At 44.0% G+C, this 12,607-nt stretch overlaps 1 protein-coding gene across 3 annotated transcripts in view; it reads right to left on the minus strand.

Annotated features, from left to right (window-relative positions):
* NSF (N-ethylmaleimide sensitive factor, vesicle fusing ATPase) overlaps window positions 1-12,607 on the minus strand; it is a 170,988-nt gene that overhangs the window by 51,102 nt on the left and 107,279 nt on the right. For all 3 annotated transcript variants that reach the window (XM_067556201.1, XM_067556200.1, XM_067556202.1), the window contains exons 10-12: window positions 11,297-11,462; window positions 9,989-10,063; window positions 8,704-8,891 (exon numbers count right to left, since the gene is read on the minus strand). In XM_067556201.1, the coding sequence (XP_067412302.1) occupies window positions 8,704-8,891; window positions 9,989-10,063; window positions 11,297-11,462 (429 nt within the window). The remainder of the gene's footprint in view (window positions 1-8,703; window positions 8,892-9,988; window positions 10,064-11,296; window positions 11,463-12,607) is intronic.

A 12,607-nucleotide genomic window follows, 5' to 3' on the forward strand; every position in this document is an offset into this window, starting at 1 on the left:
CAGACTAAACAAACCTAGTTCCCTCAGCCTCTCCTCATAAGTCATGTGCTCCAGCCCCTCAATCATTTTTGTTGCCCTTCGCTGGACTCTCTCCAATTTGTCCACATCTTTTCTGTAGTGTGTGGCCCAAAACAGGACACAATATTCCAAATGTGGCCTCACCAGTGCTGAATAGAGGGAAATAATCACCTCTCCTGATCTGCTGGCAATACTCCTACTGATGCAGCCCGATATGCCGTTAGCCTTCTCGGTAATAAAGACACACTGTTGACTCATATCCAGCTTCTTGTCCACTGTAACCCACAGGTCCTTTTCTGCCCAACTGCTGCCTTGCCTGTTGGCTCCAGTCTGTAGCAGTGCATGGGATTTTTCCGTCCTAAGTGCAGATCTCAGCACTTGTTTTTGTTGAACCTCATCAGATTTTTTTTTTTGCCCAATCATCCAATTTCTCTAGGTCATTCTGTATCCTATCCTGTATTCTTTATCCCTCTAGGGTATCTACCACTCCCCACAGCTTAGTGTCATCTGGAAACTTGCTGAGGGTGCAATCTACTCCAACTTCCAGATCATTAATGAAGATGTTGAACAAAACCAGCCCAAGCACCGATCCCTGGGGCACTCTGCTTATTACTGGCTGCCAACTAGACATCGAGCCATTGATGACTACCCATTGAGCCCGATGATCTAACCAGCTTTCTATTCATTTTATAATCCATTCATCCAACTCATACTTCTTTATCTTTATCATTATGTAAGGGGCCCTCACTTTCCCTGACCTTGTTGCTAACATATCTGTAGAAACCCTTCTTGTTACCCTTCATGTCCCTTGCTAGCTTCAACTCCAATTGTGCTTTGGCCTTCCTGATTTCACTCTAGAGTGTAGTATTTTTATATTCCTCCCTAGTCATCTGACCAAGCTTCCACTTCCTGTAAGCTTCCTTTTTGTGTTTAAGCTCACCGAAGACTTCTTTATTAAGCCAAGCTAGTTGCCTGCCATATTTGCTATTCTTTTTGTACATCAGGAAGGTTTGTTCCTGTGCCCTCAATAAGGTTTCTTTAAAATACAGCCAGCTGTCTTAGACCCCCTCATATTAGCCTCCTAGGAGATCCTGCCCATCAGCTCTTTGAGGGAGTCAAAGTCTGCTTTTTTACATGTGCATTTCACTCCCTGAAAATATGTGGTATTGTTGATATCAGGGAGTACATCTGGCAAATACAGTCATCAGAAATGATAAAAATGTCCTCTATCGTTGGAACAATTATATTAGCATCACACCAGCTATAGCCAGGCTCAGGACAAACACTGAGCATGAAGAGAAAATGAGAACGGTCGGTGCTCAGCTCCAAGGTTATAGTTCCTAAAGGAAACCAGAATCTTCATACTCCCCTTACTGGGGGGCTTTGTATCTCACTCCAGCAAGTTCTTCTATCTACAGGCAGAGAGAAGACAGGATTTTAGCTTTCATTCTGCTTGGAATAGCAATAATAGAGCGCACCGATTTTTACACTGATCTGACCATGAACCTTTATACAGGCCTGACTACGCTACTTAGGCTTTTCAGTTTTCACCAAGCATTAATCCTGTTATGATGCACCCAGCTGTTTGCAGATAACTTACTGGAGGAAGGGGTCAGAGCTGTCAAAAAATTTTAACTGGATTTTAAGTGTCTCTGAACAACGGATGACCTTGTCAAAGTGAATAGGTCAGAAGACCTGACAATAGCTCAAGAAAAACATCTCTTGGGAATGAATCTGAGAAAACAACACTGGAAGATCAGGCCTTCTAAAAATACCAAATTCTTTGAGTTAGTTTCCTAGACCTAAAGAAGAGCTCTGTGTAAGTTCAAAAGCTTCTCTCTCTCACCAACAGAAGTTGGTCCAATAAGATATTACCTCACCTGCCTGGCCTCTCTTACTGCTTGAATGGACATTTATACTCCATTTCTACCTATCAATGCTTAGCCTAAGAACCATTTGACAAAGAACATACATATGATCCAGACTGAAACAGACTCAGTGTGCCATAGGAAACTTTAAAAAGTTATCATTGAAGACACAATTTGCAACCTTCATCAGAACTTGTGCATAGGACTGAACACATTAACTAATTCAGTCTTAGGATAAAGATGACTCCATGGGTCAGCTATATTTGTGTGATAAAGAGCAACTAAATTTAAACATAACATGTCCAAAAAGAGAACTTACATTTGATGCTGGATATTTTTTGTGTTTCTGATCTAAAAGGAAACAGTCAACACCCTTACATGGTAGCTTCTGACATGTCCAGCCTCGGGGGCTAGAGTTGTAATGGTGAGGGAAATGGACTAAATGATCTAATCAGTCTTTTCTATCCCAATTTTTTAATTTCTTAATGCTCTGCAGCATAAAGCCAATTGCAGTTTCTAATGCACTTCTAATACATTCCCCACTGTTACAGACTGCAAGCTCGTTTACACAGACTCTATATCCACAGGCAATCCCTGTTGGTGAGAAGTAATGACTCAATGAATGCTCATCCGTTTGTCCCACTAATTACTCCTCAATTCAACACCAAACATGAAGAAACCCACTGACACCCCTTTCTCCCCCCCCCCCACTAGTAAAATTGACTGCTATGGCTTTTTATACTCTGAAATTTAAGAGAACCCCTCAATGGGTTTTCAGATCTTAGTTTGTTCTGATCGGATGAGTAGAGGTAGCTTCTTTTCCCATTCAATAGAGCGTCTCCAATAGATATTCCTGACTAGCTACCATAACCGAGTTCTCTCCTCTGACTAATAACCAAAGGATTTGTTTAGTTTACATGTAAGATGGCTTTCTAAGAATTATACATTGCTTTTTCCATTTGCATTTAAAAATAAATAGGCTTTTATACATCTTACAGCTTCCTTCTAAACATCAGAGCAGTATGTCAGTCTAAAAGGCTTTCCCCTTTGCATTATATTCAGACCATCTCTTGGTCACTCCAGCCAAGAGGCTGTGTCTTTCAATCTACACCTGTGTGAGCTAATAAATCTGTATTTCAACACTATCAAATAACAAATGGTGGTTTTTACATTTTGGTTAATCTCCTTAATTTGTTAAGCTGATATTTCATGGTCCTTATCACCTCTCTAGTTAAACGCACAACGACCTTCATGAATCACAAACGCTACAAGAGCAGGACACCCTCCTTACATTCTAAAATCCTACATGAGGAGACCATTTCTAAACACGATGGATGCCACAGCATTCTACCTGCACTCAGGCAGCATTCAAGTGTGGTTCTGCTCTGAAAGGCAATTACCTACAAATGGTAACACGGTATGCAAAAGAAATCTGCTGATTTTAATGAATACAGTAATTTTTTACACTTGTAGTTGAAGGCAGCTATCAAATCCCCCCTCACTCTTCTCTTCTGCAGACTAAACAAGCCTAGCTCCCTCAGCCTCTCCTCATAAGTCTTGTGCTCCAGCCCCCTAATCATTTTTGTTGCCCTCCGCTGGACTCTCTCCAATTTGTCCATCCTTTTTGTAATGGGGGACACAATACTCCAAATGTGGCCTCACCAATGCTAAATAGAGGGGAATAATCCTAACCCTAATCACTTTCCTCCATCTGCTAGCGATGCTCCTGCTAATGCAGCCCAATATGCCATTAGCCTTCTTTGCAACAAGGGCACACTGCTGACTCATATCCAGCTTCTTGTCCAGTGTCACCCCCAGGTCCTTTTTCTGCAGAACTGCTGCCTAGTCAGTCGGTCCCCAGTCTGTAGCAATCTAATGGTTCCTTCTCGTTTTAAACACTATGTATCTCTAACCCTTTGGCCAGGTATCCTGACTGAGGAACTCCAGCCCCCTCCCCAAGTCTTCTGTGTACTGAGTCCATTATTCCTGGGGATAGGAGATAGTTGAGAGACAGTTGATGGCTCTAAATTTGCTCTGTCATAGCTTTTCAGACAAGGTGTCAAGCCCTTACTTACAACAAAATGGACGCTCTAGTCCACTATGGAGGCTGCAATACAACATAAAGCTCACATGTCAAAGTGGAACTCCTGGAACAAAGTGACTAAACAAAATGGGGTTCACAATTTGACAAAGACATATTGCTAATTTGTCACAAGGGACGCACAGTTCAGGCTAGAACTTTTCTTAACACACTTCATATTGCCTAGGAGCTGCTGCTCAAATGGAATGTAAAAATGTGCCCTCTTTCCAGATCTCTGTATTGCCATCAGTGTGCTTCTTCTCCAGGAAGGAGGGTTGGGGAAAGAGTTGACCATCTAAGCAATTGTCACCTATGCTGCTCCATAAGTTGATCAGCAGGAGGCACTCAGTGTTCCCAGCCATCCAAATTCAACCAATTCATAAAGAATGGTTACTTGCCCTACAGTAACTATCATTCTTCCTGACTTTGTTAGTTTGGATCCTGCTGTTGGTGCACACATGCCTCATGCACACGAGATTGGAGTCTTGACTAGTGGTGTCCATTGGTGCCACACACCCACGTGAGATCATGAAGGGTGGAGCAAATGCATCCTTCTCTGTCCCCCCACAATTCAAAGCCTGTGAGGACACCAAAAGCAGGGATGAAGGGAAGGTTGTGAGATCCATACTGACTACAACTCCTCAGAGAAGGACAATTATGTCTACAATTATGTCTACACTACAACCATTCTCTCCAAGTATGCATCAGTGTGGTTTCCACTACAGGTAACTGGCAAGGAGTACCTCACCCCCTCCGGATGGTGGGATGAGGAGCATCAGTTGCATCAGTCAAACAATTTTATACTGTTCTCCCAAACTCAACATCTACCCTGGTGGCTAAGTCTAACACAATGTCTGACAAAAGTCAGAGACTTAACTCCACAATGCAGCTGGCTTGCAGATTTCAGAAATTGACACATTTCTCAAGCCGATGGAAGATGCTGCTTAAGCTCTGGTGGAATGAGTCTTGATGTTCAGCAGGAGAGACACATCAGCCAGTTGATAATGCAGCCAGATACAGTGTGTTATCCACTTCAAAATTTTGTTTGTGATGAAATAGCCTGGCCTTTGGAATGGCCAACTACAGATAGGCATAAATGGGGAGACAGTCTGAATAGTTTGGTTCTGTAAATGTAGTAAAGCAGGGCTCTGAAACATCTAGCATGTGTAAATTCCTCTCTCCCAATGAAGAGAGGGTGGTGAGAAGAAGACAGGCAAGTTAAGTGATTGTTTCATATGGAATTCTGAGACCACCTCAGAAACAAACTTAGAGTGAGGTTTCAACACCACCTTGTCTCTATGACCTAATGTGTAGGGGGGTCAGCCATGAGAATTTGAAGCTCACTCACTCTCCTGGCTGAAGTGACAGCAATTAGGAAAACTGTGTTCAGAAGGAAATGAAGCAAGGAGCTTTCTGAAAGAGGTTCAAAGGGAGGTCCCATGAGTCTCAAGAATACAATGTTGAGGTCCCAGGAAGGAGTGGGTTCTCTGACCAGTGGGTAAGTATGCAGCAGGCCCTTGGAGAACACCAAGACCATCAGGCAAGAGAAGACTGAGCACAAATGTCCAGGGTGATGGCAAGCTGAGAGATGAACCATAATGGAGCTGAATGAAAAGCCAAAGTGTTTTAAATGCAGCAACTACTTAAGAATCTTCTGTATTCTAGCCTTCACAGGGTACAGGCTATGTTGGGCCACCCATATCAAGAACCTCTTCCATTTTGAACAAGTTCCTCTGAGGATGTCTTTCCGCGGTGTTTCAGGATCACCGGGACCTATCTAGAACAGTTGCTGTCAGGGTACTTAACTGGCCAACAACCAGGCTGTCAGAGACGGTCTTCAGGTTTGGATGGAGTATCTGGTTGGGGTGTTGTGAGATCAGGTGTGGGTAGTCTGGGAACTGGATTGTCAACTGAACAGATAAAGCAGGTGTTTCAACCAGAACTACCTTGGCCAGAAGGGAGCTATGAGGATGACACTGGCTCTGTCTTAGCCAAAGTCTAACATTACCCTGTGAATAAGGAAAATTGGTGGAAAGGCCTCGATTCCATTGTAGAAGGAAGGAGTCTGGTAAGGGTCTTAGGCTTACGCCCCCCTCAGGAACAAAAGTTCTGACACTTGAGGTGTCCTTGGCTGCAAACAGATCTACCATGGGAATCCCCCAACAATGGAATACTGGCTCTATGATGGACCTCCACAATGACCACTCAGAACTGGTCACGATAAGCTTATCTGCTCAGAAAGTCTGCCAGGTTGTTGCTGACTCCTGGGAGGTAAAAAGCTATTCGGGTTATCCTGAAATGATGGCACCACATCCAGATTTGATGGCTGCGAGACAGAGGGGTTTATGAGCAGGTGCCTCCTTGTTTGTTTGTGCAGTGCACCACAGAAGCATTGTGCGTCAGGATCTGCACTGCTGAATTTTAGAGGACATGTAGGAACCCCATACAGGCTAGACTGATGACTCAGTTTCAGGATATTTATGTGCAATCCCATGACTTCTGGGTGCCAGATCCCTTGCATTTGTAGGTGAGCTCAGTGAGCTCCACAATTTGTCCCTCTCAAATCCATATTTAATGTCTTTGTCAGGCAGGCAGTGGAGAATGTTACCCCTCCTTGTACTTTCTTGGGTTCTTGCCACTATCTCAGTTCTACAAGGACACGAAGTGGTACTAAGACCTTCCCACCCATTGGATTTCTCACTGGGCAGTAGACTGATCTGAGATAGTTTGAGTCTGGTGAGAGGCATCACTTACATGCAATGCTGACATATAGCCTAACACCCCAAGGCAAGATCACACCATTTGTAAATTCCCCTCTGCAATCTGGATTGGTGTATCACTGTGTCACCTCAATCTCTCACTTTTGGAGCCCATTTCACCCTGCTCTGCTGTGTGAACTCCCACTCCTGGGCAGTTCACATACAGCCTCCTGCATGCAAGCTGGTCTCAATCCAGTGAGTGAGTGCTTCTGGCCAGCCACTCATGGGATTGTGCAGTAGAATGACCCCAGCAAACACTCCCAGTCCCAGATGCAACCATAAGAACTTCCATCTTACAGTGTTCAGTGCTGCCTACTGAACACTGCTATCTCATAATTAGTTTGTCAATTTAACAAATAAATTGATATGCACCAGCTTTGTCACTCTAAATGGAGTCTTAACACACCTTAAACCACATGCAGTGCTTTAGATAAAACAACACAAATACATTTATTAAGTACAGAAAGATTTTAAGTGATTATAAGTCAGAGGAAAGCAGGTCAGATTTGATCAAGAGTAAATAAAAGGCAAATCTGATTCTAAACTAAGCTTAACACTTTAAGCAACCTTACAGTCTAAGATGGTTTTCAACACCGGTTGGCTGGTCCTTCCCAGCCACGCCCTCCCCCAATGATCAACGCTTCAGTTGCTTGATGTTGTTTGTAGATGGAGGTGGGAGAGAGAGAGAGAGAGATTGCAAAATCTTTCTCCTTTTTAACATGTTCCTTCACCCCCCCTCTCCAGGGTCAGGTAACAAACAATGTCCGTCCTTCATGCCCTGAGTCACATGAGCATCCCCTTATCGATGCTTAGACTAGTCCATTGTTCTTGGAAGAGCTGGTTTGTTTTATGCATGCCTTATAGTGAAGTATGAACTACCTCTCTGCTCTTGGAGGGTTTTGTCTGAATCTGCTTCAAGCCATGAGAGTGCTTCAAGCCATGGTTGAGAGTGCACTGGCTGATTATTTCTTCGGCTCTGCTCTGACCATTAGTGCTTTCTCTGGTCACAAGCGACCAGCATGAACTGCTCTAGCAGATGTGGCTTGTAGCCCTGGAGAAAGACCAGCATGCTCAGCACCAGCAAGCAGAGCACAAGGCTCTCTCCCACACAGAACATGCATCAAAACTACATCTGTCTGTGAGGAGGATCAGGCAGTCACAGGGGTCAAGGTTTGATCCCTGATGGTTTACAGTCTTCCCCCAGGTGTGGCAGTTAGCAAATAGCACCTCACCACGCTGTGAGCGGTGTTGGGGGGGCTGCCAAGAAAGGTTGTGTGTGTTTGTGTAGGTGTGTCTGTGTAACATTCAAGTCAAAACAGTGGGGATGAAGTTTTTCACCACAGTTGTGAAAAACATTTTGTAAAGCTCTGAAGAGAGTAAAAGGTCACATACTCACTAGGTTCCACCTCGCTGCTGGGGCAGTGAGACAGAACCAATGGTGGGTCACAACCCCTCCACCCCTTATGTCCTCACATGGGAGCACAAGATACAGGGCATGTGTGTGGCTGTGAAGAACAATGCTATTCAAAAGACTGATCTCATGCCATTGATGCACACATGCACCTACTATGGGATCATCCTGGATACACACTCCAAGAACTTCCATTAGTCCCAAAGATTACTCAAACACATGCAACACCCTGCCTCCAAACCACTGCAACTGGTTACGTGCTTTCCTTTCAACCTTTTTATGACTATTGACGGACCTGACTGATCACAATGCCAGTTCTCTAGCATGTTCATTCAGGGCCACATGATAAGCATATCGGGGACACATGCAGGAGATGGAGAAATGGACATATTTTGTCCATTTGAAAAACAATTAAATGTTCACAGCTTGGAATCCATGCGAGATCCCCAACTCCTGAGGCATATGGAGGGCTCCATTATACACCCACAACAAAAAACATCATAAAATGAACCAATTTCACAGCAATTCCTTCGGTCTATTTCCTGAGTGAGGGAAATCATGACTGACCTTTATGTGTCTGTTCATAGCGGTAGACTGTGCTGCTCGCACCAGACCCTCTAATTCAGCACCACTGAAGTTTTTGGTCTCCACAGCTAGTTCTTTAATATCTACATCTCCAGACAGCAGCTCGTGGTTCCGCATCCTTGCCGTGTGGATATGAAGAATCTGAATTCTGCCCTTCTCATCTGGTAAACCTGAGAATTGTAAACAGAATGTATGTCAGTCCTTGATCTCTGCTATCTCAAAGCAGCAACCTCAGGACAACAGTGTGACTGGCAACCTCTCCTTACAGCTCAGGCATGCAGGTGGCTGCTTATCATTGAGAGTAGCCTCCACTCATGTATGTAGTAGAATCCTTTACAGTGATTTTATCAGAAAACCTCAAACATTACTGACACCTCAGCACCCCTGTGACTCAACCCTTGAACCCTTAGTTCACAGCAAGCCATGATGTGAATGTATCCCAAACTAGGTGTCCACGTGTACCTGCTACTGCTCCCCAAAAGCTCCCTAGTGCACATTAATCTACTGTTGTGTTAAAGTGAGATATATCAAAGCTCATTTCAGAATTATTCTTGCTCAGCAGCAGGGTCCACACCGACTCAGTGTGTGGCAGGTTAGTGTGGGATAGTCTAACAAGCCCTTAATTAGAATCATCCCCCATTTACAGATGGAGAAACTGACACATGAGGTTTAAGTGACTTGGTCAAAGGTCATGCAGTAAGTCACTGGCAGAGATGGAACTCCTGTATTCAATTCCTGCCCCCCAGTTGCTACGTGTCACACATGCAGGCAGGCTGGCCACGTGTATTCCTGCAGCCGAGAGAAATCATGCCTTCAGTGGTGCTATAGGCATGCAGTGGGGCTTGGGCTATAATTCATCCTGCCTGCCACAAGGGCTGTGTGGCATCTGCTAAACAGGAAGACAGGTGGCCTTTCCAACTACTCCCTGGCAGTTCTCTGATATTTGTTGGGATTCTTTTTGTTCTTCTGAGAACTCCAAGAAATAAGGTCCTGCCTACACCTGCTCCCATTGATCAAGGGAATCAGTTGTCAATGTAGTGCCTTTCATCAGCACAAAATCTACACTTTTGAAAAGCAGAATTTATGATTGTATGTAAATAAATATGCTAGCTAATTTAACCATTTACATAACATGTCACACATGGAGCTGCACAAAACTTGACAATTATGCACTCTAGCCATGGGCTAATGCTAGAAGACAGCGGCTCTGCTTTGCTGCTGTTAGTCAGTTTGAAATTGCCTACTGAGCATCAACAGGCCTGCTTACCAATCTCCATTTTCACCTCCAATCTCCCAGGTCGCAACAGAGCCTCATCAATCAGGTCTGGTCTGTTGGTCATTCCTAAGAACAAAGGTGAAGCCAAAGAGACGCATTAGCTGAGACTGTTAACTCACTAAGTTTTTAACTAGCACCTGAACGTTAAACACAACCTTGTAAAGTCAAGGAGAAGATTTTGGGAGAGAAAATAAGAGGGCTATTTAATACATCACAGCACTTCTGGAGATCTGTGTAATGTCATGTGGTTTGTCAGCAGCCAGGGTTGAACCTAGTACCGCTGATCTAATTACAAGACCCAGCTCAGTTAGCCAAAGCTGTAGCATGCTCATCATCTCTGTCTTCCAGGTACCACTGGAGGGGGACAGAGCATCATACTGACTGGGGTACACATACTCCCCCACAAGATGGAGCACGGGAACCTGCAGCCCAAATGGAGGCCTTTAAGAGCAAAGAAAACTAAAGCAAGTAACAAGATCTTTGCTGACATAACTAAAGAATTACTAGAGAACCCATTAGAGGGATATTCAAAAATAACACAAAACATTAATGCTGACAGCTTCATTGGCAAAAGCACTATGGCATGAACAAGCACTGGAGACTTACTGCTCCTATCACTCTTAATCGTCTCTCCAAGCTCATGAGGATTGAGGCGCACTAGTGGAGAAAGGCAGTGCCCCTCACTGTGCTGTATCTGTCCTGAGGACGGAGAGCTTTGCCAGGATTAAATTCACACATAGGACCGCCGCTGAAATCCTCTAATTTCAAAGGTTGAAGCCAAATATTTCATTCCCACTATGCCAAGACAGTCCCATCCCAATTGTTTATCATTTTTATGGTATCTGAAACTCTAAGGATCTCCTATTAAGCAGTGGGTTCTCAAGACAAGTTTATTTCAGTGATCATCATACTTTGACATTATTGTCAATACAAGTTCTTTCTTCTTGTGCATTTTCTCTTAAAATAGAGAACAAAATTTCATCCCCTCTGTAACTAAGAGCAGCAACTGGAGTTTCTTACATTACGCCAGTTTTCCTTGGACAAAAGGCCACAATTTTGGGCACAGCTCATTGAAATAAGTCCAGTTTTTGTTTCCCGAATGCCTTGCATCAGCCCAACTGGAGTTACTTGTGATCATCTTCTTAGGTGTGAGGGGATTTTACAGCTTCCATTGGAGCTAGCACAGTGGGAGGGGGAGGTGGATTGCACACAATTAAAGTGACCTACGCTTCCAAACCAAGGTATCCTGCCCGACCTGCATTTTTTAAAACCACGGCATCACACTTGAGGTTTTCATACCAATGACCAGGATGTTATTTAGCTGCTCCACTCCATCGATTTTAGACAGCAGCTGGTTAACGACGGTATCGTGGACCCCAGTGCTGCCCGCCATGCTCCCTCTCTGCTTGCAGATGGCATCAATCTCATCAAAGATTATGATGTGGAGACCACTGTTTGCCCCAAGCTATTGGAAAGAAATAATATAAGAATGGCCCAAGTTACCAATGACATTGACCAAAATAGTTAATATTCTACCCATTCTTGGCTCCTGTTGGTGAAAGAACAGTGAGACATTGGCATTTTTTTATCAGTGATCCTTACAAAATGCTGCGCGGCAGACACCCTGTAAGTGTAGTTCTTAACATTCCAGGGCCTTGTCTACACTAGAATTTAAAGCAGTGATAACATGTATTAGCTAACGTGTGCTACCTCATTTTAGGTCTATATGAGGCTACCTTTAACGTGTTAAACTAGCTGAGTTAAATTTAAGGCTCCCCTTTGGCTTTAACTAAGCCATTTTAGCACATATGAAATGCAGTGTGTACCTTGACTACACTAACAAGCAAGAATAAATAGGGTACATGTCAGTTCTGCTCTCCCAGATCATGAACTAGATAATTAAGAAGAAAGTATTTACTTAAGTAACACCATCATTTTGAGATGCTGTGCACATTACTGCTTGAACCACAAAGCAAAAACTACATTCAAAAGCTGTAGTCTAGTACGGCTTTTGTAGACAAGACTAAAACAGTTCAAAATCAAGTCACGACTGGATGCTAACCATGACTGATCACATAATTGGAGTCTGAAGAGAGTTTCAGACATGGTTATAAGCCACAGAACTGAGTGAAGTGAGGCCCCACACTCAAATCGACAGCACAGAATCATAGAGTTGGAAGGGACCTCAGGAGGTCATCCAGTCCAACCCCCTGCTCAGAGCAGGACTAACCTCAGCTAAATAATCCCAACAAAGGTTTTGTCAAGCCGCAGCTTAAAAACCTCTAAAGATGGTGATTCCACCACCTCCCTAGGTAACCCATTCCAGTGCTTCACCACCCTCCTAGGGAAAAAGCTTTTCCTAATGTCCAGCCTAGACCTCCAACTCTGCAACTTGAGACCGTTGCTCCTTGTTCTGTCATCTGCCACCACTGAAAACAGCCTAGCTCCATCCTCCCTGGAACCCCCTTTCAGGTAGTTAAAGGCCGCTATCAAATCCCCCCTCATTCTTCTCTTTTGCAGACTAAACAAGCCTAGTTCCTTCAGTCTCTCCTCATAAGTCTTGTGCTCCAGCCCCCTCATCATTTTTGTTGCCCTCCGCTGGACTCTCTC

Source organism: Emydura macquarii, unplaced genomic scaffold (genome assembly GCF_026122565.2).
Source record: "Emydura macquarii macquarii isolate MOO-44397 ecotype Brisbane River unplaced genomic scaffold, CSIRO-AGI_Emac_v2 contig_1692, whole genome shotgun sequence".
Taxonomy (NCBI): domain Eukaryota; kingdom Metazoa; phylum Chordata; order Testudines; family Chelidae; genus Emydura; species Emydura macquarii.